At 41.4% G+C, this 25,584-nt stretch overlaps 1 protein-coding gene across 3 annotated transcripts in view; it reads right to left on the reverse strand.

The window, feature by feature from the left end:
• enox2 (ecto-NOX disulfide-thiol exchanger 2) overlaps positions 1-25,584 on the reverse strand; it is a 134,156-nt gene that overhangs the window by 65,930 nt on the left and 42,642 nt on the right. For all 3 annotated transcript variants that reach the window (XM_060062720.1, XM_060062719.1, XM_060062721.1), the window contains one exon: positions 4,919-5,071. In XM_060062720.1, the coding sequence (XP_059918703.1) occupies positions 4,919-5,071 (153 nt within the window). The remainder of the gene's footprint in view (positions 1-4,918; positions 5,072-25,584) is intronic.

Here is a 25,584-nt window from a genome sequence, read left to right on the forward strand (position 1 = left end):
TGCGACCAGTGAATTGCATTAAATGCTGCAAAGCACGTTGATAAACGCTAGCTTTTATGCACGGTTTCATACATAAATAAGCACGGAACTACGCTATCTTCCTGTCCCTTTCATCTGACTCTCTAACACACACACACACACACACACACACACACACACACACACAGTAGGTGGTGTATGGTTCTGAAGCCAAGCATCCCAAAGGAGAATTGAAAGCAAACCTCTTCATAACGGTTTAATTTTTTACATTCAACACCCACACGCTAATGCCCAAGCACTCCCACGGATAGTACTTTTCATTTCGCTTTATTGAATCAAAAATCCAAATATGCCCAAAAAACATCCATCAAACCCAGACATCGCTAGACGTCATTAAAAATGCACCAAAGTGTACCTCGTCAATTGCACCTCGGCAAAATTCATTAGCAAATGCCTAGCTCTTGCGTAGCATTTGTTTACCTACTTTGCTCCCCATCTCCCCAGTCTCACATCAAAGCCAGGCTGTCACTCCAAAGCCTCCCTTGTCAGATACAGTATACATACACATGTCGACATCAAGCTTTACATCCCCCGCAGTCAGGGGAGTGCAACGCCCCGCCCTGTTTGAATACCTCAACACCACCACGGGGCCGACCGCGATGGGAGGCGGCTGACACACAGACACGTCTTCCCCGTGAATTACCGGCTGGATGGCGGAACGGATACGCTTTCCAGCCCGACTGCCTGCGCACCCTTCGACGAAGTCACAAACGTTGATTAACTAAACAGATGCTCGAGATCCTGCATGAGTCATCATGCGGGAGCAGAGCCGACCAACAACAATAGGCAAGAAATCCCAAGGGGTGGGCGAACGCATCATACACACAATTTGCAGAAGGCCATCTCTCTCTCCTCTGCGGGCCCATGTGGGTGTGCATGTTGAACGGAAAAAGCACACCATCGCAGAACGCGACGCTCCCACTTGCTTCAACCAGGCAAGTGCATCTTATGTTTGCAAAAGTTGCACTTGGGCAGTGACAGGCGACGGGCAATATCGCATTGATTGAAGCGTCAAAGTGGATTCATAAATAAACACGGTGTGTGGACCGGAGACAGCACACATCCCAGTCTGAGGACCCAGTCAGCCGTGATTTATACAGCCAGTGAGTGTCCTCACTTTACTGATACATCATGATGTCAATACGAGATAAGGAGATTTCTGTCAGACGGACCCATCGGGAAACGCGTCGGTTCATCGCCAGAAGCCTAAACAAACCGCGAGGAACATACGCCACACACCCACACACAGACACACCGCCAACCCCCAGAGGATACCAGGCTGTCTGACAACCTGTCTTTTGAACATCAACAGATATACACCGAGGATCACATTGCTTCACTAACTTTACCTTCAAACATCCTGCAGCTGCGGCGAGAGGTCCCATATGTCAGCCCCCTCCCCATGCTTATGCTAGTAGGCCAGCTCATTATTTTGCAGTGAGAGAATGCCTGTGTGTGTGTGTGTCATGAGACAATATCCATGGATTTCAACACCCGTGTGTTCCAGAGACATATGGTCTGAAAAAAACATTATAGTCAGCGATTGCTATAACAAGCACAAGTATGTAGGCCTTTAATCCGGATATAAACTGTAGCAGCTACAAGCTAATAGTAGTGCTTTGCCCTGTTTAGCATGAACCCGCCTGAACAGCGAGGGGACTCAATACCACTTGGTGCCGTTGCCGTGCATGAGATTCAATGGAGAAGAAAGAAAAAAGCGGTTCATAGTAAACACAACAGAAGTAGTCAACGCAAGATGGTAAACCGCTATTTAATTTTTTTTTTCAAAATTTCATGAACATTATTTTTTTTGTCAGCCGGACACCTTTGAAACCCATTCACCCAAGGCCAGTCTATTACAAAAGGGTGTCGTTTTTCCTTATGTTTACATAAACATAATGCATGAACTGGGTTATGAGGTCTACAACACATTGTACGCAATCATTTCTTTTAATATAAACATTAGGGGGAGCACGTATTCCAGGTTTTCGTCTGAACAACAGAACCTACCTTACCATATCAGATATACGATCAGATATAATTCAAAACCACATCAATACATAGCAGAACAGGCTACGACTTCAAAAAGCTTTGAAGGATTTCCAGCAATGTTCTAGTGCACAATGAACGAGTGCACCTAGGAGGGCAAACACACGGTGCGTATAACAATAAATTGTTGTTGTGAAAAAGGAGGCAGGCAGAGTCGGGCAAGAAGAGAGACAAAATGAAAACCGTGGCAGAGCCATTGAAATCTGTATTCATAAAAGGGGGAAAAAGCCCTCCAGATAGACCCCCCTGGCGTTTTACCTCCTCATTCTGCTCACCCCCTGCAGCTCAAAGTGGCAGAGATAGAGGAGCAGGATCCAACTCTGCAGTAGAAACTGATAACAAAAAGAATTACTCAACTAAAACCCTGAATAAAGAACGGAAAACTAATACGGAATTCCCTGAGGCCCGGGGGCCTTGTTTATAAGGCACACACACACACACACACACACACACACTAAAGGGGCTGGAAAGTGATAAGACACCAAGTAAATAAGATAAGCGCATTATTTAACTAACTCTATATGATCCAAAATTGCAAGGCAATGAAATATTCATTGCCTCCATAGCCCCAAAACAACAACAGAGGGGCCACACCCACAGCAGACAGCTACATTCATGGCCATGAATACGCTGCTGAAACAGGAGAAAGGCTCATGCATTGCTCAAGGGACACGGCGGGGTCCACCTCCTTCCAGGTGTTGCGCGTTCTGGAAAGTGCTGGGGAACTAGAAACAACAACCTTTCCTTCTGGGCAGGAACGTTGAGTTGGCTGGAAGAGGTGATGACATACCTCCCCCAGACCGCACACAAATCCATTTTAAACTAACTTGGAACACTTGGCCTTTCGCGATAAACTTTTAATCATAGCGATTTCGATTTTAGATTTAAGATTCACGCTTGGACAACTGAAGAAATAATTGTCGGACTCCAGGTGTGCTTTGGTTTTGTGCGTTGCATGTGTGCGTGTTTGTGTGTGTGTGTGTGTTTGTGTTTTTGCATGCACGGCTACGTGTGTAATGGATTAGCGGGGAGCATTGCGGCGCATTATGAAATGAATCTATCTCATTAGGGTTACACTAACGAGGCTAAATCTGCACGGCTGTTCATGATTTGGTGCTCCATCAAGTGTCCTCCTCCGAGGCACTGGCAGGAGTGGGCCAGAGCCTGGTGAGGCACACTGGCAACCTGCAGCCAGCACCAGCCATCCCAGCCTGGAAAACCGGCGGAGCTACAGGTCCCCAGATGTTCTGGGTTGGGCTTTGGATTGGGATGCTGGGGCTGGAGGGCATGGCTTCAACTGGCAGACTCCCGCCGCTGAGCAGAGGGAGAGTCACAGCAGGTCAGTGGTCCTTAATCCTACACTCAGATTTTCCAATACTGGAAAATACTTCATGAGGGTATTGTATATCGCATGTGCAAGCCTAGGATTGGCTTGCCTTGCTTTGCTTGCCTCTGCCGTGCTGCTGTGCAGTTCATAGGCCCTCTGTGTTTATAGGGCTTCATTATGATTCGCCGAAGCACACGCACCAAGTGACTGGAAGGCAGATATCACGTTGGGTGCAACCACTTTTAAGAGACTGGTTGATGCTAGTATAAAGTCAACACTAACACATCACACTCACAGCAGGACTAACCCAGAAACGACACCAATAGTTGAAGTTAGGCAAATTACGTATTTAAATTTCAATACATGCAAGATATTTATACAGAGTGCGGAAATAAAATACATATTCGTCACATAGAATTTGAATCTCACGGAAATATCAATGAGCTTGCTTCATAAAGCCTTTGACAACATCATGCATAATGCTGATGTAATCTAGATTTCTACATATTTAATTAAAAATGAGCAGGCTGGACCTGACCAATAGACCTAATGGGACAAAGTTGATATAGTATATCATATATATTCATATATTGAAATGATTCTTTGAATAAAACTGTTACTTTAAATAAGTGAAGAACCCTGCCCATTACAAAATCCTCAATCACCGATTAAATCACCATGCGCTCATTTGTTCAATAAGTTTGTCGAACCACTGGACTTTCCATTAATTCTGTATTCATAATTTCGAACTCATGCAAATTGGTAAATAACGGTCCAATTTTCCAGCTTTCAGCTCAAGTGATGTATATGCATGTGACATTGCATCAATCCATGCACCTCAACAACATGAATTGTGTAATAACATTCACGATAAGTTCCAAGTAGGATTCCATGCAAGATCCACGTACATAAATTAGGTATCGAGTGAGGGAAATTGCAGAGTGGACTACTGCTTAATTAACACAAATTCTACCATCACACTGCAAACAGAGTCAGCAACAACACCCCTATCTAAATGGCCGTGTTACTTCTCCTCCTCATAATGAAATTAATTGGACAGTCCTTCTTCAGTTTGACATGTAATTAAAAGCCACAACCACACTGATTAAAAGTCCTCACATCACACACTCTCCCCCCCCCCAACCCCCCAACCCCCCAACACCCACACCCACACCCACGGCTGAGAGCAGCTGCCTGACCTAAAAAAAAACGAACGAACAACAAAAGTGCCTTAACCAAGCTTAATTTATTATACCACTACTTTATGACATCAGGGCGGAGAGCATCAATCCAAGAAGAGCAAAGAATAGGGCCATTCTATGACTCCTACTATTATGACTACTTTAACTACTGTATGCCTCATCTCTGCCACACGTTTTGCCGTTGCCGATATGGCAACCAGGCAAGGCTCGCACGGTTAAGCCTCAGTACTGTTGCGTATCGCAGTGACCACGGGACAGCGGTCTGTGTAAAGCCCGCTGGAGGGGGGCGTAGGTACCGTACCTTGGGGCAGGCTGACCCGCTTCCTCTTCTTGCTGTTCTCTGCTCCGTTCTCCAGGGGAGGGACGCAGTCCGTCACCAGCGGTGCCCCGGCGCCACCGCCGAACTGGAGGGGCTCGTTGTTGCTGGATGGGTCAAAGGTCAGCGCGTTGAGGCCTGACGGAGAGAGAAAAGGGGGATGAGACATTAGAGACTGGGTTTTGGTGGGTCACGACCCGGTGAGTGGTGCACAGTAGGAGACAGAGTCGGGTTGCAGGATGCATGCATTCCTACGTTATCCGTTTCATTGGATCATTGGTGTGTTCAGAGACTGAAAAGGGGAACAAATAGTTTTGCTTGTGCAACAGCAAACGTCTACAATCCTTTGGGACCCCTGCGTTAGAGGACACACAGAAGGGAAATGCGAAGGTCGGAAAACAGAAAGCAGACGAGTGAATGTGGAGACTGGAGAGCCAACTCACCCCTAGTCTGTCCCTAGTTTGTAACTTTAAACAGAGCCTCACAGCCCGTCATTTTCTCGTCTCTCCCTGCATCTCCATGGTCGTTCACATAGCCTGTGTATACTGCAATTGTGTAAAAACTTGTTATGCCTCCTCTTTCCATGCAAGGCCAGAGCAAAGTACTCTCCGTTCCAGAGAAACATCCCAAGGTTGGAAAGAAAAAAACGGTGGATGTTTGTATTCAACAGCAACCCCGAAAATGCTATCCTCGAAATGACTAGCCACCAACAAAAGGTGAAGGCAGGATGGTTCAAGAGAGGTAGAGTGGGGGATATTACGTAAAATGTATTTAGCTGATGCTTTTGACCAGAGCTACTCCAAATAATTGAAGATGCGGTCAAAAAAAGACGATTCAAAATCATTTAATTTAATAATGTATTCAGGTATGGGTACTAGTCATTATCCAGTGGTTTAATCTGAATGCAGTTCTGTGCTGAGATGGGCAAAGAGGCTGGGTAGACAGACAGATACACTAGAGACAGGATTACATATGAAAGCAGAAAGACAGATGATACGATGCGCACAATAACGCAGCAGTAACTGGAAAAACAACAGGGTTAAGGAGCACACATGAATGTAAGACGCATTCAGTTAAAGTGAGAGAATTCTTCTTTACACAATACCACACCAGATGGTATTTACCAATGCATCCATTGAGACAGTATGTTCCTCTGAGCCCTGATAGGCGGACAGACTCAAAACATTGCAATACGTGACAACATCACACATTAATAATTAAAACCACCATAATTGGGATCTTGAATTTCTCAGGAAATAATGTTTTGATGTGATTCCTGTCAAACTATCAAATATGCTCCTAAACGCTACTAAACTCTCACCAAAAGTTTCTTATTGACAGTATTCGTAACAGGGTGGCCCAAAGTGAGACAAAATTCATGAAAAATGCATGCTACTTGTTTTGGGCCTGGGTGTGTTGTCTCCATGAGAAACCAGATCTGAGGCCTTCCCAGTCCCAAGACTTTCCACCAATAAGTAATACATTCAGAAAAGTCATCCTTTCCAAAGAAGTCTTACTTTTGATGATAACCATGGTTCACAGATAATCATTTACTATGTGTTTATTCGAGGGACATCCCTTTATTTACGCACAATCCAATTCTTAGCCAATACCCCGGTAAACTGCCAGATTGTAATTAAATACACTGGGTAGTAGAATATTTTTGTGAGCTGCACGGATATATGTGCATTTATTCATTTCTATGTATTTCCGTCCAAATTCGACATAGTCACTACGATTTAAGAGATTTTTTTTTCTTATAGATACAAGGGAAATAAGGACGGTTATTTTCCATTGCAGATGCTGGGCGTCGACTCTGGTTCTTTCCAAAGTCTACCCGGCCCCATATTTTATTCATGATAATTGGCTCCGATATAAAAAAAACACCAACAACACAAGGCTCCCTATTACACAATCTCTTGTGTGCCCAGGTAAACAGAAAAATTGCATAAACAATTGTATTCCAATGAAAAGCACATTCCCATTTCCATGAAAATGTGATTTTTACCCATTCAGCATCAATCATCAAGGGTGATTTTTCCATGTACAGGAATAGACTATACAAAACAAATGTCTCTAAACAGGAGGACAATCACAGCAGAGCCCTGGCATAGGCCGTGCCTAAACCCTGAGGCCGGGCCTTATCTGGTGAAATAAAGGCTGAGCATTTCGCCTGGATGTGGCTGATCTATTCGGGATAGGTTCAGACAGCAGGTTTTTACCCAGTCAGTCTCGCTCGATGTTGGGTTAGGGTTCATACACACACGCGAGCACACACTTTCCCGGGGATATCGTCGGACCACTTTCTTTCCATACAACAACAATTCTCGTCCCAACCAAAATCCCATCTATTCCCGCGGTGCTCGCCTACAACTGTCGACAAGTAAAATACTGAACAGGCGGTACGAATACAGGGCATCACAAGGAGCCACTCTTGGGCCATAGGTAACACATGCCCGGCTATTTCACACAGTCATCAGCGCCCTCCTCCTGGTGCAGTAAACCTCCTGTTTAGTACACTTCCCATATTCGCCCGTTTTCCTATCCCCCCCTCCGTTGCGTTAGTGTTTCAGTTTATGTACACCGTGTAATGGAGTGTGTTCAGAGTCAATGCTGGGTCATTGCCCTCCTATCTGCTCCTGGTGCGTCGGCAGCCTGACTGACGATGTGTTTGGGCTGCGAGTTCAGCAGCTGGCGGCAGGGAGGGAGATTGTCAGCGGGCGTCGATATGGGATGGGAGTGAAGGAACCAGGAGGTCTGGTTAGAATCAGGAGGAAGACAGGGAGGGGAGGGTAAACAGCAGGAAAAACGCTGAACTAAGACACATTAGGCTAAGGAGCTGCGGCTCAGAGTAAGTGGCGTGCTCTGAAGGAAACAGGCATACACTTACGTATATGCCATCCTGTGAAGGATACATTAACAAGAACGCCCCATTGATGGCATAGCGAGGCAAGAAGCAATGAGAATATCAGCAAAAGTGTCATCAGATTTGCTGGGTCATTACATTGCCATCCAGCCGCATTGGACACAAAAAACCCTGAATCAATGAATCAATAGTACACAGTGCATTGAAGATTGCTGGGCTAATGTGCGGTGAATATGATATCAAACACTACCGGTAACTAATGTCAACACAGACAGATGCCCAACTATCATGCTGTGAGGCTCGTGGCAGAAGGACAAAGTAGCACTCTAAAGTGCATGATTGGATTTATGGTGATTTCAATACTCATGTACGAGCTCTGACAACAAATAGAGAGGCTACGGCTGGAAATAAACACATGTCCAAGATATGCACACACATGTTCCCCGCATGCTAATACTATGCTCTCATGAACGTTTCCTGTGACGAGATTTGTGATCAAAAAACTTTAGTAGGGGTTTGCTGCCATTAGAATAATAATCCTTTACTCATTTGTAAGTAACCTATAGATCAGTGTTTCCCCCAGTACTGTGTTGTTTTGGCGGCCGCCTTAACAGCAATATAGGGCCCCGCCTTGACTACCAATGTATATAAAAAAAATATATATATATTTTTTTTAATTATTATGCATTAACAAAGTAGAAAACTCTCCTGGGGAAAGAAAACATAGTTCCATCAGGTGTAAAAAATAAAGATCAATAATGCATCAGTAATACTGTTACAACAATGGTCGTGCCATAAGGCTTTTTGAATGGAATTGAAATGGAGACCCCCCCCCCCCCCCCCCCCGCCGCTCCTTGACCACCTTGACTAAGACATTTTCTGGGGGAAACATAAATGCTGCATTAATTCAGCCCATTGCAACAACAACATACAGTATCCATCAACCGTTTATATATCTATAAATGATGCATAAACTGCATGGATGTAGGTAAACACACACAACACAATACAATCCAACGACAGATTGGAGCGAGAACGAAAACACCACGAGAGAAAACCAGGGTCCCTTCCGGGGAGAGTAGAAATAAATCAGATAACCGAGGAAAAGTTAAACAAACTAAATGTGGCCTGACCTCAATCCAACATATTGACAGGGACTACACCCATTGCTGAGGCAGAGCCAGAGGTTTCTGCTCCACGGTGTATAGCAAGGCCCTGAGTTGTTGAAACCAGCCGCCCGGCGTCGGGGTGATGATGGCTGGGGAGGTTCGTCATTAATCAAGTACCGGAGGCAATGAAGGGAGTGGAGGGGGGAGGGGAGGGCTGGGACTTATTCAAAGTCAAAAGGGAAGGTTATGGTCTACCTTGAGACACCGCAGAATGGACCAGGCAGCGCTTTATTCATTGAGCGGGCAGACAGGTATAATGACAAGCAGGTGGGTCTGTCGTCCTCCTTTTAATTGCGTTTCCATTAACGTCTGTAGTCACATTTGATGAATTTATAATCTAAGCATGGCAGGAGTGATTAAACGGAATAAGTAGGAAGTAGATACCGAGATAGGTTTCTCGCCAAGGCTTCTTTGAATCCACCACTGTAATTAAACACGGACGTTACAGATTGTGGTAAGTGCCCTTGTTAACGCTATTAGAGCATGGCTTTGTTTCAACATTGAACGAGGACCTGTTTTTGCTTGTGATATTTCTAGATGGTCCTTTTCTGTAACATAACGTAATTAGATTGAATTATACTGCTAGCGCTCATTAGGTTAATAATCTAAAAGCTAGCCAGAATAGTTCTAATGGTTACAATAAATCCGGAGGAGGTGTTACAACTATTTGCCAGTATGATTCTGTTTTAAGCAATTCAACTACAAGACACAAGCTTACAAGAGCGTTGAAGTTGTATATTGCAACAACCATCATCAACTATCCCCCAGATGGATACGTCCAAAATGTTGACAGCATCGAGTAGCTGTCAAACGAGGGTGTTCCATTGACGGATTAATCAATTGCATTTAGTTATTTAGACAGTAAAACTATAGGTCATCTCTTACAAGTAAGATAGCGATCATGAAACAAAATAATTGTAATAAGTGTTCTCTTTAGAGCCAGTTGTCCATTCTGCTCTACTGTGACGGCAGGCCGAGCTCCGGGGGGAGTACCCCTCCCTGTGTAGATATCAAAGGGCTCATTCTGAGGCTTATGATACTTATGAATATTATAATCCATTTCTGTCAAGTCCGTTGCGCTTGATGCCCTTCAATTCTAGACACTGCACATTTACAAGGTGCACCAGTCATCAATAAAGTGTCCATCAGTAAAGTCATTAGATTGAACATAGCATTGGTTGTTCATTATTATTTTAATATATTGATTTTCATAAATATTCACCTTACACACTTGGAATTTGTATCATAAAATGAACAAAAAATAAAATAAGTATAAGAAGAAACTAGGGAAAGTGAAAAAGGCCAACTGCATAAACCATGCTCGACGACGCAAACAATTAATGTCCACTAGTTCTGAAACGCCAACCGAGATTTCTGCCAGCAGAAAAACTATATTCAAATCCTACGCAGCAGTAAATTGCTAAGGGAAACCAAATGGATAGAAATAAGACCAGTTAATGTGAAATTGCTATATGCAGATTCATATTACCAGCCCATCTGGCCAACAGTCAGAACCCACAAAATAATGCGATTGCATCCACAATGAGACGCATTCATATTAAAATAACAGGAGCAATTACATTTTTAGAGGTCATGATCTGGCAGTTGGTCTCCGTGGAACCAACGCTGTTTAATGAAAACATTTATTCACAATAATCTATTTAGACAGAGGGATCAGGAAGTCCCAATACTGTTGTCCAATTAGAAATGATAAAACCATGGGGTTCACCAGTTATCCATTTTGTGCTGAAAAAATACCAAGATTTCAGTGCACAGACACAGTTTGTTTCATTCCAACCCAGTCTATACCCCGGGAAGCCTGAACCAACTGACAGCAGAGATGTTGGTGAATATAAGACATGATAAGAAAGCATTCGCTAGTGGAAGATTTGTTCAAGAAGTTATAAAATTCCTTTGACTAAAATAAACTCTGAGGCATCTAGGGCACATGGGGTTGCTCCGTTTACTCAAGAGTCAGCAACTTCCTGTCCAGTGAACCGTTGTTTGTCATCTAATGTTGAGCGAAAAACAAGGCAGAGAAGTGCAAAAAAGGAGACAAGGAGAGCATGTTTAGCTACAGATCCATCATTGATGTCTAGAGTCACATTCCAGTTGTTGCTTGGAGGCATACCGTATTCAGACCACCGACCACCTAAGATCAATAAATAGTTTTCGGCTTGGCCGAACATCAGGTCAAAGGCGGGGTGAATGCTTAAAATACATTGAAATTCTGTCTCGGCTGGTGACAGTAAATTAATTAAAAAAGACCTCTCGTGACACCTGACAAGGGACCAATGAGTCACAGATCCACCATGGAGGTGGTGGCTGGATGGTTCGGCCAGATAAGACAACATCTCTTTTCATAGCCGGGAGCAAAACAAATAACGTCAGGCCTCATCTGCATCATGCACGCTATAAAAGGTAAGGAAATAGAAGATGAACACACCAGTAGTCATCGTACTTATATGGCTTAGCGGTGGAAGGAGAAATGTGCCAGGCAGCTGAGGAATCTCCTTGATGCTTATTATCCCTGCGTGGCTCTTCCTGTGTATTTATAAGTATGAGTGGAGGGGAGTGACCCCCCCAGGGCTCCACTGAAAATGCTGCGTCACCATCGCTGTCATATGCTCCACGCGGCACGTCACAAACTTTATTTCTACATTCAAAACCGTTCATGTTCAAATGGTGATGACATCCTTCATGAGTGAAGGGGTCGAGTCTAACGTTTGCCATCGAGAATTGAAGTCTGGCGATGTTCTCAGTTTGGACGGGGCTAGGCGATGACTAGGCGAACTACGTGCCTTGGCTCTGCAGCGTCTACCGTTGTTGATTGTGGCAGCATTCACAACCAAATTAAGGGTTCGACAGTAAGTAGTTAAAATGACTTGCAGTGGCTGTAACTTTTGGGAAAATTGTATTGCCTAATTAGTCTGGCACAGGGCCTCGACTTTATTTCACAAAGACTGGCTGGGACTCCATGGATTGTATCGTTGACAGAAATGTGAAATTTTTTTCTCAGAGTGGATTTTGTTATGCATGGCACTTTCTCTTTCACAGCTTTCATTCCCCACATGGGGTCGGCCACGTCTCATGTAATGACCCTTCATTTTATGAAAATGCTCTACACGTTTAGTTATACTGCTCACACACTTGTGTGATCCTGCCCTTTACAAATAAATCTACTTGAAGATGCTGCTTCTGCTCAGACCCACTGGAGACGGTTAGGGTACACAGTTTAGTGTGTGGCAGATGGATTGATGACTGAAAGTTATTTAAAAAATGGCAACATGATATATGATGGAATATCTCATATGTGATATTAAGTATGAATTAAGTTTGTTAACGTTACTCTGACTAAGGACAAATCTTACCACAGATAGGAGTAAAAACACAATTTCCCACTAAAGCGAATAAACTTTCCCAAGTTTCACATTTGGTCAGAATTAGACTATTTCAGCCATCATTATGATATGCCATTTTTTTTGCAATAAAATAAATGTCACAGACACCAATCAAAGTTTGTATCATAAATAGGAAAGGTCAAATATTTTACACCAAATGCTCAAACTGCAAGAGCTTGGGTAAAGGTTAATCAATTCTCTGCTGTTAAAAATGTATGCTGGAATAAATAGTCCCCTTTGAGAATGGCTCATACCTACAAATAATCCTGCTTTGCAAATCACACCAATTTGGCCTATCAATCATAGAGGGCGAATTCAAACATGAAAAACGCAAAGGGTGTCCAACACAGTTGGAGTTTCACAGCTTGATGTCCACTATTGTTTCAGTAGGTTTGGATGTTCTTTGTAAAAGTCCCCCGGATCCTACTTGAAAGCTAGATTCCACAGCTCTAGTGGAGATTCAATACACACTGGTTTACTTGTAGGTCGGCTGGTAACAGAGTGCTCCCTCAGCCCAGAAACATGTCACATCTGTATTCACTACATCAGCAACACGAGGAGAATCTCCCCACCCCCTTGTCATTCCTCATGCCTCGAGGGATTCGCTGAAGGTTAATTTATTTAAATCTTCTATTCCACTCATCTCCATGCCAATAAACGTTACAAATGAATCCTTGGTTTGGTGTCTAATCTTCTCTCCACTGTCAAAAGCACATATCCTGTGTGTGTGTGTGTGTGTGTGTGTGTGTGTGTGTGTGTGTGTGTGTGTGTGTGTGTGTGTGTGTGTGTGTGTGTGTGTGTGTGTGTGTGTGTGTGTGTGTGTGTGTGTGTGTGTGTGTGTGTGTGTGTAGAGCGGTTGATAAGGTCATGTTGGCCTTGTGCAGCACTTGCACGTGGGAGCACAGTAGTGCACCTAAACGGGCAGTGCCCTACCACTGCATGGTACCATGGTTGACAGACTCTGATCTTTCTATGACAGGTGAAGAGGAGGTCACAAGGTGGAAAACCCTTACAGGCACTTCAGTCCAGGATTTCACATGGAATCCAAGGTCCTGTCAAATATATGCTGTTGAACCGAAACACACTTTGCCACCACTGCAATGTTTTCAAGCAAATAACGATGTGCCTGTCCATCTCTAAGAGAAAGGCACACAAAAAGTCAATTCAGCCCTTCTCTGTGTATTCCCTTCCAAGTACTCGTGTTTGATCAGGGGACGGTGCTTGAATACATCCACAGCTTTTTGGCCCAAATAAACAGCCCCAACCTACTTAGTAGTGAATTGATGTGGCAGGATATCTGTAGACAGATTGCATTCACATTGAACTAACAGAGGGTGCAGTGACACATAGTGTTCTGACATTGACAGCATTTCAAAAGGATAGGTCGGGAAAGTGGGTGATCGGAACAAGAATTTCCTGATTGATTGAAATGGGACAGCGTTAACTATTTTTTCTAACATTTCCATGCATATCTATTTCAGGACACACACAAACACATACGATATTACAATCTGGAGTTGAAAAAAAAGACATCATATTCTTTTTAGTTATTTTCTTTTCTGCAAGCCTACCCCAGATCATCAAACATCCAACAAAGCCATCTTTAGACCCATTGTGTGCCTGACTAACCCATCGTCAAAGGATTCTCTCATCACCATACATGCAAATCTGAAGGTACACAATCACTCCCGAGTCCCATCACAAAAGGAGCATTGCCAATTATGGTGAGCATTTATATTCCACAGAATGAAGGATGTCACATTGCCGTGGCAACATGCAGGATCAGTGAACAGCAGGCATAACTGCAAAATTACACTACATACCGGCAACACACAGCCAAGACGTGGCGAGAATCATCCCATGTGTATGAATGCAATGAACGCAACAATGCACCACATTGACAAACTACAGTTTTGAAAACCTACAGACTTAAAGGGGAGTCTTCCGGGCTCAAAATGACAGAAGCCTAATAATACCAACAGCATGTTTCAGAACTAGTACTTTGCTTGGACTAAAGCGCCAAAGTAATAACAGCCTGGATCATAACTAGTATTTTGCTTTAAGTACACTTCAAGATTCCAGACCAAACACTGCAGTTTAGCAGACTGCAGTGTCTCTTTTAATTGTCGATACACCATAGTTTCGCTTTGTGAGAATATTCGTTATTTGAATACATAGAATATTAATAATGTCCTGATAAGTGACGATTAATTAAGAAGAGAAAAGAGTCCAACTGAACAGGACACTTCATTGGACTACCAAACAGTAAACAAACCAAGGACGAGAAAGAAGCAACTTTTTGATAGCTAATTTCCTGCACTGGTTGCAAAAAGTCCCAAATTCAGCAAACCTGGTAAATGTCAACCGAAAGATAAATTTCTGTTTGTTAATATTTATCAGACTCAGCTTCTGTCACGAAATACAGCTTAGCTAGCAGCAAAAACAACACCAACCACAAATTGTCTCATTCTATCTCAATTCACTACATAAACATAAATACATATTTCATCGGCTTGTTGGCTCTAAATATCATTAAAGGAACAGAATGCTTTTCAGCCTATTTTCTTTTTGCAGTTTGTAGAAGTGACAAATGACAATTTCGTGAAAAACAAATATTATACTTTTTTCCTATGGAAGATGAGCCACATTTTGCATTGTGACTTGATCCACATACTGCGAAGGAAACAAGTATGATTGGCAAAAGTACTGATAGTGAAATGGCCATGGATAAGGACTGAGTGGAAATCGAGCGAAAAAGCAAAATAAGCTGAAAATCATGGATCCAGAGCAGCCAGCACATGGTCCGCAAAGTGTCTGATGTCGTACTGGCTTACAGCTTCTCCCTGAGGGGATCAGAACAGTGCTATCCAATCTAATTTAAGACACTAGACAAGACCATTCCAAGGATTGAGGGAAGGTTGGACGAAATGCAAGTGCGAAGAGCCATTACAAAGAATCTGTCTGACTCAAGAGTTGTCGTCAGTGGGCTTAAGATGTATTTAATATGCACACCTACACCAAGTCAGTACACTTCAGCACTTCAATCAGACCATGTTGAAACGCTTCGGTAACCCTTCCTTTTACAGTCCCCTAATTACTAGGTATTTACCCGGTACATACATGGTAAATCATAGTGTATTACTGGGTAATTGCCACTGGTAATAAGAAGGTAAATACAGAGGTAGTTACCCGGTAAATACATGGTAAATCATAGTGTATTACTGGGTAATTACCACTGGTAATAAGAAGGTAAATACAGAGGAATTATCCGGTAAATTATAGTGTATTACTGTGTAATTACCACTGGTAATAAGAAGGTAAATACAGAGGAATTACAGCTGAAGTACTAAGTAAAACCTCCACTATTACCCATCAACTCAACTAAGTAGCGTGTAGTTGTAACTGTTTTAGGTTGGTAATAACTCCGATATTGTGTACTTCCTAGGAAATTAGGCAACCAATTCTTATAAACACCTATTATCCAAGGTTTATGTTGGTAACAGCCCAAATTTAATGATGTACTATCTAGAAATTAGCATAGTGCTTTCCAATAAAATACTATTTCTTAGTTATTATTCATAGCTACACCCATTTAGAAAGGGTTTATTCGATTTACCACTATGGAATTACTTACCTGGTAACAACCCTCTGCAGGAAGTTTTCCTCTAGTGTCATGGTACATCTTCTTAAATACTGGGTACAAAGCCGTTTGTTTCCATGGTATTACCAGGTTCTTACCATATAATTTATAATAGATTCCATTATCCATGCAGTCAACACAAACATGTACCATGTACGTTCTGCGACGTTACCAAGTAAAACACGACAACTTACCCAGTAATTATGCTGAAACTGTACTGTAAAAGGAAGCCTCGTTTGTTTCCATGGTATTACCAGGTTCTTACCATATAATTTGTAATACATTATTCCCTTTTCCATGCAGTCAACACAAACTTGTACCATGTACGTTCTGTGACGTTACCAAGTAAAACACGACAATTTACCCAGTAATTAAGCTGAAACTGTACTGTAAAAGGAAGCCTCGTTTGTTTCCATGGTATTACCAGGTTCTTACCATATAATTTGTAATACATTATTCCCTTTTCCATGCAGTCAACACAAACTTGTACCATGTACGTTCTGTGACGTTACCAAGTAAAACACGACAATTTACCCAGTAATTAAGCTGAAACTGTACTGTAAAAGGAAGCCTCGTTTGTTTCCATGGTATTACCAGGTTCTTACCATATAATTTGTAATACATTATTCCCTTTTCCATGCAGTCAACACAAACTTGTACCATGTACGTTCTGTGACGTTACCAAGTAAAACACGACAATTTACCCAGTAATTAAGCTGAAACTGTACTGTAAAAGGAAGCCTCGTTTGTTTCCATGGTATTACCAGGTTCTTACCATATAATTTGAAATACATTATTCCCTTTTCCATGCAGTCAACACAAACTTGTACCATGTACGTTCTGCGACGTTACCAAGTAAAACACGACAATTTACCCAGTAATTAAGCTGAAACAGTACTGTAAAAGGAAGCCTTGTTTATTTCCATGGTATTACCAGGTTCTTACCACATAATTTGTAATACATTATTCCCTTTTCCATGCAGTCAACACAAACTTGTACCATGTACGTTCTGCGACGTTACCAAGTAAAACATGACAATTTACCCAGTAAGTAAGCTGAAACTGTACTGTAAAAGGAAGCCTAGTTTGTTTCCATGGTATTACCAGGCTCTTACCATGTAAGTTGTAACTGGTTATTCCCTTTTCCATGCAATCAACACAAACCATATATGTTCTGGAACATCGTTCACCAGTAGTTAAGCACTTTAATTGTTGTTATAAAACCCCAAACCACTGTTGATGAAAGGCATATTAGAATTAAACAAAATCAAAGGCTTATCTTTCAAACAATGCATATCTCACAAACAGGCACTGAACACTGAAGAAATCGGACAAAAAAAAGCCGTCCACATCAACTCAATTTAAATGTTACTGATGTTGTTTTCATAAAACACATGACATTGTTATGGCAAGTGACCACAAGGAAGACTGCTTCAACCTCTTCAATTTGAATAAGCGGTGAATGCCATGCAGCAATCTGCCTATGGGAGCATCTTTGTGGTCATTCGCAAACCAATGAGTCCACTCGATGAATGAGAGATGACTCTTTAGTGTCTTCTCTGTGAGGTATCCCTGCAGTCTCCACATCTGGGATTTGAAGGCTGACCAAGACCTGACCAGGTACCTCCAAATCTCCCCTTCCATACTGTAATAAAGAATCAGAAGACAAGAAAATAAACATTAGGACTGTCAATTAATGAACATTTCTAGAACATGTAGAACTCAAAGATTATTTTTGTTTATTAGTTAAAAAAGGATGCTGATCCTCTGGCCATTGTGTTTGGTCATATTGAAAAGAGAAAAAGGCATAGCCATAAATACAGTTAATAGGACGGGAGGGGACAGGCTGTTAGCTCCGATTAGCACTTTAGCATCGAGCTAGCGGAGCTTGTCATTCAAATAACTCGGACATGTTGTTTAAAACCTATAACACCCAATTTATTAAAATATCCGGATTTAATCGGGCTCTCTACCATAAGTACAGTTAATAGGACGGGAAGAGACAGGCTCTGTTAGCCCCGGTTAGCGCGATGCTAAAGAGCAGCTCTACCGGAGCATGCCACCTCAACAGGTGCAAGTTAGCCTCCGGTTTGATATTCGCCGGATATTCGGTTTACCACCCAATCGGATTCATCAACATAAGTGCAATACATTACGGGCTTAGTATGTTGAGGACGGTTTAGGACGGCGTATCGCGAAAATCACAAACACATGTTGTCGCCATCGATGTCTGTGCAACAACGTCATTTACGTTCTGGCTGCTACCTGTTTTAGGGACCGTCAACAAGTTACACAAACCGACTGGTGGCAGAGACGTTACCATGGAATTGTTTCTGGAAATAAATCATATAAAATAACATAAAAATCACTAAAAAAAATACATTTTGTCACCTGATTGTAGTAGTAGTTGCCAATGGTGGGCTGCTACTTACTGCAGGTAACTTTGCTAATATATTGCATTATTGTTAAACGGGATGCAATTAATAATTTCAAATATAGTTTAGTCGATTTTTGTCGAATATTAAACTATTAACTGCATTATGATTAACTATATTTCAATATATTTGTGTGATTAATTTCCTGTCTGAAACAATTCCATGGTAACGTCTCTGCCACCAGTCGGTGAGTGTAACTTGTTGACGGTCCCTAAAACAGGTAGCAGCCAGAACGTAAATGACGTTGTTGCACAGACATCGATGGCGACAACATGTGTTTGTGATTTTCGCGATACGCCGTCCTAAACCGTCCTCAACATACTAAGCCCGTAATGTATTGCACTTATGTTGATGAATCCGATTGGGTGGTAAACCGAATATCCGGCGAATATCAAACCGGAGGCTAACTTGCACCTGTTGAGGTGGCATGCTCCGGTAGAGCTGCTCTTTAGCATTGCGCTAACCGGGGCTAACAGAGCCTGTCTCTTCCCGTCCTATTAACTGTACTTATGGGAGAGAGCCCGATTAAATCCGGATATTTTAATAAATTGGGTGTTATAGGTTTTAAACAACATGTCCGAGTTATTTGAATGACAGAAGCTCCGCTAGCTCGATGCTAAAGTGCTAATCGGAGCTAACAGCCTGTCCCCTCCCGTCCTATTAACTGTATTTATGGCTATGCCTTTTTCTCTTTTCAATATGACCAAACACAATGGCCAGAGGATCAGCATCCTTTTTTAACTAATAAACAAAAATAATCTTTGAGTTCTACATGTTCTAGAAATGTTCATTAATTGACAGTCCTAATGTTTATTTTCTTGTCTTCTGATTCTTTATTACAGTATGGAAGGGGAGATTTGGAGGTACCTGGTCAGGTCTTGTTCAGCCTTCAAATCCCAGATGTGGAGACTGCAGGGATACCTCACAGAGAAGACACTAAAGAGTCATCTCTCATTCATCGAGTGGACTCATTGGTTTGTGAATGACCACAAAGATGCTCCCATAGGCAGATTGCTGCATGGCATTCACCGCTTATTCAAATTGAAGAGGTTGAAGCAGTCTTCCATGTGGTCACTTGCCATAACAATGTCATGTGTTTTATGAAAACACCCTCAGTAACATTTAAATTGAGTTGATGTGGACGGCTCTTTTTTTTGTCCGATTTCTTCAGTGTTCAGTGCCTGTTTGTGAGATATGCATTGTTTGAAAGATAAGCCTTTGATTTTGTTTAATTCTAATATGCCTTTCATCAACAGTGGTTTGGGGTTTTATAACAACAATTAAAGTGCTTAACTACTGGTGAACGATGTTGCAGAACATATATGGTTTGTGTTGATTGCATGGAAAAGGGAATAACCAGTTACAACTTATATGGTAAGAGCCTGGTAATACCATGGAAACAAACTAGGCTTCCTTTTACAGTACAGTTTCAGCTTACTTACTGGGTAAATTGTCGTGTTTTACTTGGTAACGTCGCAGAATGTACATGGTACAAGTTTGTGTTGACTGCATGGAAAAGGGAATAATGTATTACAAATTATATGGTAAGAACCTGGTAATACCATGGAAATAAACAAGGCTTCCTTTTACAGTACAGTTTCAGCTTAATTACTGGGTAAATTGTCGTGTTTTACTTGGTAACGTCGCAGAACGTACATGGTACAAGTTTGTGTTGACTGCATGGAAAAGGGAATAATGTATTACAAATTATATGGTAAGAACCTGGTAATACCATGGAAACAAACGAGGCTTCCTTTTACAGTACAGTTTCAGCTTAATTACTGGGTAAATTGTCGTGTTTTACTTGGTAACGTCACAGAACGTACATGGTACAAGTTTGTGTTGACTGCATGGAAAAGGGAATAATGTATTACAAATTATATGGTAAGAACCTGGTAATACCATGGAAACAAACAAGGCTTCCTTTTACAGTACAGTTTCAGCTTAATTACTGGGTAAATTGTCGTGTTTTACTTGGTAACGTCACAGAACGTACATGGTACAAGTTTGTGTTGACTGCATGGAAAAGGGAATAATGTATTACAAATTATATGGTAAGAACCTGGTAATACCATGGAAACAAACGAGGCTTCCTTTTACAGTACAGTTTCAGCATAATTACTGGGTAAGTTGTCGTGTTTTACTTGGTAACGTCGCAGAACGTACATGGTACATGTTTGTGTTGACTGCATGGATAATGGAATCTATTATAAATTATATGGTAAGAACCTGGTAATACCATGGAAACAAACGGCTTTGTACCCAGTATTTAAGAAGATGTACCATGACACTAGAGGAAAACTTCCTGCAGAGGGTTGTTACCAGGTAAGTAATTCCATAGTGGTAAATCGAATAAACCCTTTCTAAATGGGTGTAGCTATGAATAATAACTAAGAAATAGTATTTTATTGGAAAGCACTATGCTAATTTCTAGATAGTACATCATTAAATTTGGGCTGTTACCAACATAAACCTTGGATAATAGGTGTTTATAAGAATTGGTTGCCTAATTTCCTAGGAAGTACACAATATCGGAGTTATTACCAACCTAAAACAGTTACAACTACACGGTTTTACTTAGTACTTCAGCTGTAATTCCTCTGTATTTACCTTCTTATTACCAGTGGTAATTACACAGTAATACACTATAATTTACCGGATAATTCCTCTGTATTTACCTTCTTATTACCAGTGGTAATTACCCAGTAATACACTATGATTTACCATGTATTTACCGGGTAACTACCTCTGTATTTACCTTCTTATTACCAGTGGCAATTACCCAGTAATACACTATGATTTACCATGTATGTACCGGGTAAATACCTAGTAATTAGGGGACTGTAAAAGGAAGGGTTACCAACGCTTCTTCTTGGAGAGTCATATTCCCCGGCGTGATTATTAACACTTCTAAGAGAAGGGCCTTGTTGTTTGCATTGTTTATCCCAAACATCTCTTTCACTTTCTCTCAAATGAGTGTTGGGTAAATTATGTCTCCAAAATGCTTCAGGCATCCCATTGTGCAATATCAATATCAGTGCTCTGGATACAAAATATGACCTTCAAATGAAGATGTTCTGCTTTGAAGCTATTTCAGGATGTAGTTATTATTTGGAGAAGGATCATTTCAACATCGGCATGTCATTCTACAAACCAATAGCAGGATCTGAAATCCATCAAAACATAAACTGGTTTAGAATCACGAGTAGGCTAAGCTCTTTGACTCCGAGCTTGTGCTTTCTTTTTATAACTATTCTGATTGGTTGTAGTGGGTTCATTTGTGGTTGTTAACAGTGGAGGTCAGTGCAAACAAGTGATAGAAATCCATTTCATCAAAGTATCTAACATTCCGTTGATACAGGTGTATAACCTGGTGCGTTTTCCTAGATTTCAAGAGCATCTAATAGAATTTGTATATATATATATTTTTTAACTGAATTTAGTGCCTCTTCATCACGAAACAAGGAAGTACCAAGAATAATGGACTCTCAAAATGTGTGCTATTCTGGTTACTGTTGGCAAGGGAGGAGGAGGCAGAAAGAGAGGGCAGATTTGAGGAAAGCAAAGCGGTTATGTGGTGATTCAACATTAGTTGGATAGACAGTGACTTTAGCAGCAGCTGCAGGACGAGAAACAATTACAGCTTTCTCTTAACGTTCCATGTTCCAAACTGGCTATTATTTCATGGCAATTCTGGAAAGCCTTTATGATTATCTTTAGGATTTCAAGATTCAGGTTCATCTCTAGCCTTCGTTGGACCTAAACATCAAGGCTTAAAGTTTGAAGTTTATACTGTTACGCAGAGGACTGAACAATACAGATAACGCTCCTATAAGGGATGCTTATTCAGAAACTTTTTCTGACCGATAACAAACTGAGGGTTGACCAATAAAAAAAATACATGTGTTATAAAAAAATGGGCAAACGTTTTCTACTGTAAAGGAGTGATCGAATACCTTCCCTCACATTTTTAGATTCCAATGATTGTTTAGTTTCCAAATTAATATCCAAATAGTTAAACACCTAAACCTGTTCAAATCCAGTTTTGTCACGGGCCACTGGCTTTATGAAGCCTGTGTGAGGCATGTACCCACAGCATTATTAAATAAAACAGATTATTACTATGGCTTGTATTACAACTAACTAATGATATCAGCTATGAAAGCAATCGGTTACAATTAGCATCTGGCAGACTGACATGCTACCGGTTAGTTTATAGTGCTCCCAGGGACAACAAACCTTGACAGCACCATTGGTCTTGTGTTTCTCAATGTGGTACAATGTAGTACTAGTGAGTGTGGGGTTAGCACTCAAGAAACAAAATCTCAGTTGAGGAAAAAAGCCAAAGCTTAACACTTGGATTTATATGGCTTAAAAACATAACAGAACACCTTACCAGTACAAGAACTTGGTCACTGACGTCAGTTTTTAAAGTTAACGGAGATCTTAATGAAAGTAACTTGAACAGAATGTATCTAGTAAGAAAGCTCCTGTATGATACCATTGAGTAACTTGTATTTGATGGGTTACTATAACTCAAAGACCAATATTGTAAGCTAGCACAAATGGTTAAATAGGAATTACGCCATCCTCTCATCATCTCTGTTAAGTGACTAATTACAGTAACCCAAGGTGTTAGAAATAAATGGTATCAATTCCCTTGTTTCTCATTGGGTGTTTCAGTGACCCAGCATGACCCTTTTGGATATTTACTTTATTTATGCTGCAGATCTCACTGTGGCCATATTGAAATATATTTCCTTCTCATCGTCTCCGAGAAAATTAAGTGAAATTATTAATTTGATTATTTGAATGAAAAAGAAAATCCACTTTCAGATTAAGTATTTTATAAAAAGGTGGGAATTTGTTTGGAAACTATAAAAAATGTCCAAGGTAATAAAAAAAGGTTTATAGTCATGTCCTGATACAGTCGAAAGTTCACTTAAAATGTATTTGCCATTTTAGTGCAATACAGCCCTTCTTCTTCTCCAAGAAGTCAAAGGTAAACCACTGCAATCCTCTGAGGCAGAGCTCCAAACACAGACCCCCTGTTTCTACCAGTACCCAACACCTCATCAACACATACCAATGAGGGGGTTGGAATTTTCTTTGGAAGCTACCTCTGAATTTGTGTCAAGCACCTCCGAGGGCTGAGATGGGGCTGACTTCATGGAGATATTCATCTCGTGTGCTGCAAGATCAATAAACAAAACTTTGCGGCACAGATTCAGCACAGCCCTCCTGAGCGTCCAGATAGCCATCTGTTGGCTCCGGTGAAATTAGTAGTACATTCCCAGCTGTTGGCACTTGCCATGTTCTCATCCAGGAAATTGGCATTAGGAGTTTATGGATTAAAACAAATGGTATTAACACATGGTTGGAACACATGCCTTAATGCTGATAGCAAGTCTTTAAAAGGTAAATGCCCTCTCCTGGCTGCAATTGGTGTTGTGATGTACTTCATTATAGCTGTTCATAAATTACCCAGTTAGCCAATACAAAGTTAATTGGAAAGTATGCAACCGGGATTGATATATTTTTCAATTAACCAATAGAAAGTTAATTGGAAACCAGGATTGAGGTATTTTAACATTGCATTTTTTCCAAAGCTAGTGTATCAAATACCAGATAATCATTGTGCAGCCATCATAGCATAATATTGAGGAGGATCAGAAGGTGTTATCAATACACTAGAAAGGTTAAGGTTCACCACAATGTGTCCAGTCGGACAGCACCTGGGATTTGTGTAGAAATATTGCTGGTGATATTGCAGCATTAGGGGCGGGCCTCGCTCTGACACTTAATATCCCGATAGCCAGTTCATATTTTGTACCCTTCAGCTGACAGTCGGAGACCTACCTTGGGAAATTCAGATAGTGTCGCTCTGTCCACCAAGGTGGCCTTTACCATGTACACATAAATAATAACTGAACACGAAACCTTTATGATATGGAAGATGTACATCAGAATCTGGCTATGTTATTGTACTATAAAGGTTGATTTATAGAGCCTAATATAGATTTCAGGCTTCAGCCATTACAAACTGGCAAAAAAATAAATAACATACCCACTCATCCTTTTATATCATGTGGTTTGATGTGTTGCACCTTTGATTCAATCAAAAGGAAAAACAGATTTAAAATGGATATGCTATAGCAATTTTATGGTGGCTTCAACATGAATGAAGGAGCCCTCTGAACTGTAATTTAAGAAGCTCATTCTGGGCTACGCGGTCCGGAGGAGTTATGATTGCCAATGCAAATGAATGCAGCATTGATTTATGGCCGGGGTCTAACATTGACATCCTTTGTGTCATTTTTACAACGGTAATAAACCATGATCTCTGGATGACATACCAACGTAGGCTGTATGATACAAGGAATGCAATATGCTACAGAAATATTGTGACCCAACTCAAATACATTGAAATAAACATAAATATACTTCTGCAATCCTCTAAATTCACATTCAGGACCTAATATACATAGTATAATGTATAATCACAATGACAACTCACTGTCAACCTAGACACACACCAGCCTGTGACAAAATCCATGGTACTCATTCAAACCAGACCATTAAAAAAAACGGCAGGAGGCCAAACTCATAGTATGTGAGAAACAGAGCTTGCCATATCATCCTCATAGCAGCAAGTCAGGGTGGGTCACTCGCACAGAAGACCAACCACTCCATTAGGACAATGGGTCCCCTCATTACTCTCAGCCAGTCGATCCCTCCTCCACATTCGTCGGCTGTCAGAAAAACATTCTCTCGAGTGTGATTCGGGAGGAGTTGCCATCTTCTCTCGCTGTTTGCCTGCATTGTTGTTGGTTAATTAGGGCCTGGTTAGGAGGCTGACACAGACAGCTTCTCACTTAACAAGCCTTTGTCAAAATCTTGCTCTTGGGGGAATTCGAACAGCAAGCTGTCGGAATGGATCTGCCATGGGCATACTTCACATCTCCAGACTGGTCTGTTTACCTGTAGGGTACAAGTCCAACTGTTTAAGAACTGAGCCTTGCCACTTAAAGTCAATAAATATTGTTAGAATATATGATTGCCAGAAATATGGGCATGGGTTGCAGGCCTATGTGCAAAGTATAGGCTTTGTCCTCCATGGCTCAGTGATGGACAATCAAG

Source organism: Gadus macrocephalus, chromosome 10, assembly GCF_031168955.1.
Source record: "Gadus macrocephalus chromosome 10, ASM3116895v1".
NCBI lineage: Eukaryota > Metazoa > Chordata > Actinopteri > Gadiformes > Gadidae > Gadus > Gadus macrocephalus.